The sequence below is a fragment of the Diorhabda sublineata genome, chromosome 2 (genome assembly GCF_026230105.1).
Source record: "Diorhabda sublineata isolate icDioSubl1.1 chromosome 2, icDioSubl1.1, whole genome shotgun sequence".
NCBI lineage: Eukaryota > Metazoa > Arthropoda > Insecta > Coleoptera > Chrysomelidae > Diorhabda > Diorhabda sublineata.
Window position 1 is genome coordinate 17,941,981 of NC_079475.1, and position 7,243 is coordinate 17,949,223.

Below are 7,243 nucleotides of genomic sequence, written 5' to 3' on the forward strand. Positions count from 1 at the left end.
GTGATCCAAACTTGGGCCATACTTTTGTATAGTAACTTTTCTGCCTCTCCACGAATTTCCCAAACATGTTTACTGTATTCAATTTTTTCAGGAAGGAACTTGAAGTTCTTGTAAGTGTCTATCATATCAGAAACATGGACAACCGGCACTGAAAGACATTGTTTCCATTGTTTGGTGACAATGTTTTCAAGCTAGTTTTTGAGGAGACAATCGCCAGTGACTTACACTTACACAAATGTTATTCGAATAGACTAAATAATCTCATTAAGAAAAGTAAGGTTTCATTCCATCATTACGATGTTAGAAATAAAAAGTTTTTTTACAAGAAGAAAATAGATTCCAGTCGTTTAATGTAGGCCCCAAAAGCCCAGCTTGTTTTTTAGACAAATTCAAATCACGTACCGTACTGAATAGTTTAAATCACTTTGTATCAATACCTAGGTCACTCGGGTTGACTAAGAACAAATTCCTGACTAGAAACAGAATCCTGATTTTCTGGTTGATTCGGAGGCTTTGGGACAGGCAGTTCGGCACTATGTAGGATTGGTCTATTGGCCGATGACAAGTTTGGGTACTGGAAGTGTGTTTGGACTTGGTTCTGCTAAAATATTTGATACATATACCAAAAGGCAAATGTCTAGATTCTTGCTTAGCCCAATCTAAAAGGAGTCTCACATACGCTACACAACTTACATGTGAAACCCAGGATTTATCTTGGAGGCTTACGGGAAAACGAAAATAGGCTAAAAAGCACTTTTCGATTAGTGGCGCTGAGATGTATAGGTATAGGTATAACAAAAACTGTTATTAGAACACTTTCGCGGCATATTAACAATGTAACAAACGTAACTTAGTATTTGCTCCATTGAAGAGACAGCTATATGCTGTATTATAGTTATTATTAACACGTTCACATTAACATTTATTTGTAAGAAAATTTTACATAGCTTTGACAACAGAACTTATTATATTATCTCATTTCTTCCATTCGCTCAGTAGTCGGTTGGTCGGACAGCGTTGCCAGTTTTCATGAGTTTTGAATTAATTCTGGCGTGAACATACTCCCCGCGTTGAAAGCATAAGGATGGCTTTCAAAGGTCAACTGGAAGGGGGCAGATTTTTTGAAAGCTTCTTTTGATGATTTCTCCAGAGGGAGTTCTTATAGAAGCGACCCTAGCGATACCGTCAGGGCCTCTATGGAGCTTGCTGATTCTACCTAATAACCACTGAGTGGGCATAGTGTTCTCGCCTTTCACTAAAACGAGAGAATCTTCTACTAGATGGCCTTGGTTGGACTTCCATTTGGTGCGTCTTTGGAGCTCCGCAATGTACTCAGATTTCCATCTGTTCCAGAAGTGCTGTGCTAATTGTTGTACGAGCTGAAATCTGGAAAGTCGATTCATTTTTATGTCGGTGACATCTTGATCAGGTGCTGCAATTATTGGTCTTCCAATCAAGAAGTGAGCTGGGGTAAGAGGTCCAAAATCGTTGGGATCAGAGCTCAGTGGGCATAAAGGACGCGAATTCAAAATCGCCTCGATTTGTGCGAGAACTGTGGCAAATTCTTCAAATGATAAATGAACTTGGGTCAAAACGCGCCTTAAATGATGCTTTACGCTTTTGACAGCTGCTTCCCACAAACCTCCGAAATGAGGAGAGTAGGGTGGTATAAAACTCCACTCTATATTCTGAGAGCTACATTTCTCGATTATAGTGTTGCTGCCATGTTTTAGAAAATCCTTTAGCTCTCGCTGTGCCCCGACGAAGCTTGTTCCATTGTCGGACAATATTTTTGATGGTTTGCCTCGTCTAGAGACAAAACGATATAGCGCTTGAATAAATGATTCTGAAGAAAGGCTAGAAATCAATTCCAAATGGACTGCTTTAGTTGATAAACAAATAAATACGCCAATATAACATTTACTTAAACGACAACCTCTACCTTTCTTATCGTTAATCATAAATGGCCCCGCGTAATCAACTCCCACTATTGAAAATGCACTAGAAGGATTAGTTCTATCGCGCGGTAAGTTGGCCATAATTGGCTGTATGGTTTTAGCATTGAATTTGAAGCATTTCACACAATTCTTAACAGTCTTTCGTGCAAGATTTCTACCGGATATAACCCAGTAATTTTCTCTTATAGTGCTTAAGAGCAGCTGAGGGCCGCCATGCAATAGGCGTTCATGTTCTTGTAAAAATAGTAGCTTTGAAAAATGATGCTTTGAATTGATCAAAATTGGATGCCTTTTGTCAAAGGAGTAATTTGAATGTTTTAGTCGCCCTCCTACGCGTAGCAAACCATCGGGTTCTAGAAAGGGACTAAGACTTAATAGATTACTATGGGAGCTCAAAGGCTTGTTATTTTTCAATGTTTCAATTTCGGTAGAATACGATTGAGATTGACAAATTCGAATGAGACATTTTAGAGAATCACTTAACTCCTGTACTGTAAGAGAACCGCCTCTTCTGCGATTTCTCTGAAGACAATTATCCTTAAATCGTAAAATGTATGCCATTGTTCGTTGCATTCTTGAGAAATTTGAAAAACGTTCAAAGGGAAAAATCAGAGTAGGGGGCGCAACATTGGTCAGAAGACTGGATTTAAGTTCAGGTAAATCATGAAGCACCTCCAGCTTGTCATTGGGCCAAAAACTTGGGTCCTTAGCTAGCCAAGTAGGGCCGCGCCACCACAAATCAGAGTTTAAAATTTGACTAGGATATATTCCCCTTGAAGCAATATCTGCTGGATTATCGTGGGTGGGGATGTGCCTCCAATCGGCGTGTTTAGTGAGAGACTGAATTTCTGCCACTCTATGGGCCGTGAATGTTTTTAGCAGATTCGGGCTTGTGCGTACCCAAGCTAGAGTTATAGTTGAGTCCGACCAAAGTGTGAAAGATTTGAATTGAATTTTCAAAGCAGTTTTAGCTTTATCTGTTAGGCGGGCTAGAAGCAATGCTGCGCATAATTCCAACCGCGGGATTGGTATTGTTTTTATAGGTACCACCTTTGCTTTGGCGCATAACAGGGATACATGAACCTTTTGATCGGAATCAATACTTCTCAAATAAACACAGGCTCCGTAAGCCTTTTCCGAAGCGTCAGCGAAACCATGCAGTTGTAATTCAACAGCATTCTTGCAAATAGCTTGTCTGTTTAACTCAAGATCGTTCAAAATAAGAAGCTCCTTCTCCAACCTTACCCAATTTTCAGATATAGCTTTTGGAATAGCGTCATCCCAAGCTAATTTATTTTCCCATAATTTTTGCATTATCATTTTTGCGATAATAGTACATGGGCTTAGTAAACCAAGGATGTCGAATATTTTTGATATAGTAGATAAAATTGTGCGTTTTGTGACCTTTGTACCTATAGGATTGGTATGAATTTTATATTGAAGCTTATCGTTATTGCAAACCCATATCAAGCCTAATGTTTTTGTTTTGCCATCATGCGCAAATTCTAGTATATCGGATTTTAAATCATTTGAACTTATATTTTTGAGCGCGTTGGTGTCGTTAGAGCACCATTTTCGGAGTGCGAAACATCCCGATTTAAGAGTGTCACTTATCGCTTTACATATGTATTGCGCATGCTCAAGTGTAGGTGCACCTGTTAACAGGTCATCTACATAAAAGTCGTGCTTAATGATTTCGGCTATTTCCGGGTTCATTTCTTGAATATCCTCAGCGAGTTTAGCTAAACAGCGTATTGCAAGATAACTGGCAGAGGCTTGCCCGTATGTAACGGTATTTAGCTGGTAGACTTCCAGGTTATCACTCGGATTTTCGCGCCATACAATTTTTTGCAAATGCCTTTGCTCGGGCGTTATTGAAATTTGCCGGTACATTTTAACTATGTCTGCCGAAACTACATAGTTATATTTCCTAAACCTTAAGACTATTGATAGTAAATCGTCTTGTAAAACGGGTCCAATGACTTGAATATTGTTGAAGGATAGACCGTTGCTAGAGGGCGCTGATGCATCGAAAACTACCCGTAGTTTTGTGGTCAAACTCTCTTCTCTCAAAACTCCGTGATGCGGCATGAAATATTCGAAGCTTGAATCATTGCCGTTACAAATTGTCATATGGCCTAGCTCTTTATACTCGTTCATAAATTGTATATATCTGCTGTGCAGCATTGGATCTCTCCTGAATTTTCGTTCTAATGCATAGAAACGTTTTTCGGCTTGAGCTTTCGACTCACCTAAACTAGAAGGTTGTTGCTTCAAAGGTATAGTGACTGTAAAACGTCCGTTCGCGTCTCTGGTAGTAGTTTTGATGAAATTGTCCTCGCAAAATTGTTCATCTGGAGAAAGTTGTCGCGTGCTAGATATTTCCTCGATTTCCCAAAATTTGGCTATTGAATTTAATAATTCCTGGTTTATACTTAAATTACAAGAAGCCTTTTCAACGTTGTTAGTACTTATTTGCCCAGATACAACCCAACCTAGCACTGTATCAATTAATAGCGGCATATTTTTTCCTAACGAAATTTTGTTATTGCTTAAAATTGTCCAAAATAGGTCCGCGCCAATGAGCATGTCTACTGGTCCGGGAATATTGAATTGTGGATCAGCTAGCTTTAGATCACCTGGAATCGCCCAAGATTGCGTGTTGATTCGACAACACGGCATCACACTTGTAATCTCTTTTAGAATATAACAATTGCCATGCGCTTTAAAATTGGTATGTATAGATTTAAATGAAACCTTACACCTTTTACTGACCTTTGAAATATTGTTTGAAATTCCGAAAATTGAAAGATCTGTTTTATGTGTCGCAATATTCAAACGCTTTTGCAAATCCTCCGTTATAAAGGAAGTTTGAGAACCACAATCTAATAACGCTCTTGCTTTGTGAAAATTATTGAAATTGTCTGAAATGAGTAAACAGGCGGTAGATAATAGCACCTGCCCCGCCGCTGGTACCACTACGCCACTGCTTAGTGCTGCGGAACTTGAGCTCGCGTTGTCCGCTATCTCGAGTTTTTCATGCAAAATTGTATTGTGCCAAGCTTTACACACTTTGCAAGGCCCTAATTTACACTGTTTGACAGAGTGACCCGAACGCAAACAGTTATGGCAAAGATTTGATTTTTTGACAAAATCTTTTTTTTGTGTTATTGTTAATCCGAGAAACTCTGCACAACGATATATTGAATGCTCTTTCTTGCAATAGGAGCATGTATATGTACTTGAGGTCAATGACCTTACTCTACTTTGTTTATTGAATTTATTTTCCTCATTACTAAATTTTGAATCTGATTTATTTAAACTGAGACTGTTCTTTGATTCTAACATATTAAGAAAATTGGAACGTTTTTGTAAAAATTGTAGGAATTTATCTAACTTTGGCAATTCTTCCTGATCTCTATTTTCCCTTTCCCATTCAAGATTTGAGCTAGTATCTAATTTATTAGTAATCCAAAAAATTAGTAGAGGATCCCAATTAGTTATATTTTGCCCCAATTGTTCAATAGATCCCAAATGTTTGTGAATATCGTCAGCTAAATTTTGTAGTTTTTCAGCTGTCGGTTTTTGTATATTTTCTAATGAAAAAATAGCTCTAATATGTTCATATATTAATTTTTTAGTATTGTCAAATCTTTTTGAAATTGTGGCCCATGCCACTTCATAATTGTCGGCCGTATATTTGATTTTGGAAATGGACGCCGCTGCTGTTCCTCCTAGTGCACTTCGCAAGTAATAAAATTTTTGAATATTATCTAATTTCTTACTATCATGAATAAGGCTTTTATATGTGTCCCTGAATTCTAACCAATCTTCAAAGTTTCCACTGAATTTAGGAAGTGATATATCCGGAAGCTTTATACCCTCGTTTTTACAACAAGCTTTGTCTGAAATCACGCTAAGATTTGTATCATTATCGTGATTATTGTAGCTTTGTAAAATGTTTTTAGCAACAGCGATTGCATCATAATATGAATTTTCAAATCTCTCTCGTTCGATTAATTGCTCATCTAAATTTATATCATCCTGTAACTCTATTTCTAATTGATATGATTTGAATTCGTCAAGATAATTTTCGGCATCACGTAACCTATCTTTTAATTTTGTAACTTCTGTTTGGCTTAAATTAGATATAGTTGCAAATTCATTTACCGCTTTTGTGAAAATAGTTAACTGAGCTTTAATTACACCTCTTTTCTTTATTAGTTTGCCAAGTTCTGCCATTTTATATTGTCAAATTGTTCAAGCACAAACAGAGAAGCTTTGAAATCGCAAATGGAAAGAAAAATTCGGAAATAAATAATTTGGAACAAACTCACTCTGATTTCGGTCGAACTGCCTGATTCTTGCAATTGAACTAGTCGGCCAGTTGAGTTGATGTCTGGTCGCCGTGATATTGTATCGACTACTTGTTTGGTCGATCACTTTGCACTCGTTGATAGTTGCTTGCAGCACGTGGTAAATTGTTTTTGGGTTATAGTTGTTAATAATATATTGTTTATTGCGAATTTTCACTGGTTTTGTTTATAATCCGGCTCGAAGGACCATTTTTTGTATTATAGTTATTATTAACACGTTCACATTAACATTTATTTGTAAGAAAATTTTACATAGCTTTGACAACAGAACTTATTATATTATCTCATTTCTTCCATTCGCTCAGTAGTCGGTTGGTCGGACAGCGTTGCCAGTTTTCATGAGTTTTGAATTAATTCTGGCGTGAACATATGCTGAGCTCTATTTAAGAATGTTCTCCTTATTGATTAGGTTAAGTGAGGCTAGATTAGGTTGGGTTTGGATAAGTTTTGGACTTTGAATGCCCATCTAGTCTCATTTATTGCCTCCTATCGTGTGTTCTATCGCTTCGTGACGCACCTTATCGGTTGCTCGTATCGTCATCAGAAAAGAAACCCCTTTTCTGCATCGACCCTTCCTCATCATCTCCTTCCTCTAGTAAAAAACTTCCATATCTTCGAACCTAGGTGTTTTCGCCGAACCGAATTTGTCCAATATGTTCCACATTTCATTTGCATTATTAAATATGTGAAATTTCATCAGGTAAACTTAATAGAACTCTCTCAAAGGTACAAAGACTTGCTTGCTTATTTGCAAGTGGGGTCATGAAATCTTGTCCAACAGCTACACTACTCGTAGAAGTGATTCCTACCTATCCACATACTAGTACTTAGAACGGAATCATCAAAGAAAACCCGTTCCTAAATAATGACCAGCCCTGGGACATGCCTCAGGACTTTATACGTCGCCCG

The 7,243-nt window shown here is 37.7% G+C and overlaps 1 protein-coding gene across 1 annotated transcript; it reads right to left on the bottom strand.

The window, feature by feature from the left end:
• Positions 1-1,091: 1,091 nt before the first annotated feature.
• LOC130440615 (uncharacterized) lies at positions 1,092-6,200 on the bottom strand. Its single transcript, XM_056773875.1, has 2 exons — positions 5,744-6,200; positions 1,092-4,489 (listed from the first exon to the last, which is right to left on the bottom strand). Exons 1-2 carry the CDS (start codon positions 6,198-6,200, stop codon positions 1,092-1,094), a joined length of 3,855 nt encoding a protein of 1,284 aa, XP_056629853.1.
• Positions 6,201-7,243: the final 1,043 nt, after the last annotated feature.

Bases quoted from the DNA above. Each gene is read 5' to 3' on its own strand.
- LOC130440615 (XM_056773875.1), bottom strand. From the start codon at position 6,200: ATGGCAGAACTTGGCAAACTAATAAAGAAAAGAGGTGTAATTAAAGCT. The intron at 4,490-5,743 runs GTAAGAAATTAG...AAATTTCGTTAG, and splicing joins TAAAAGCCTTATTCATGATA to GAAAAAATATGCCGCTATTA.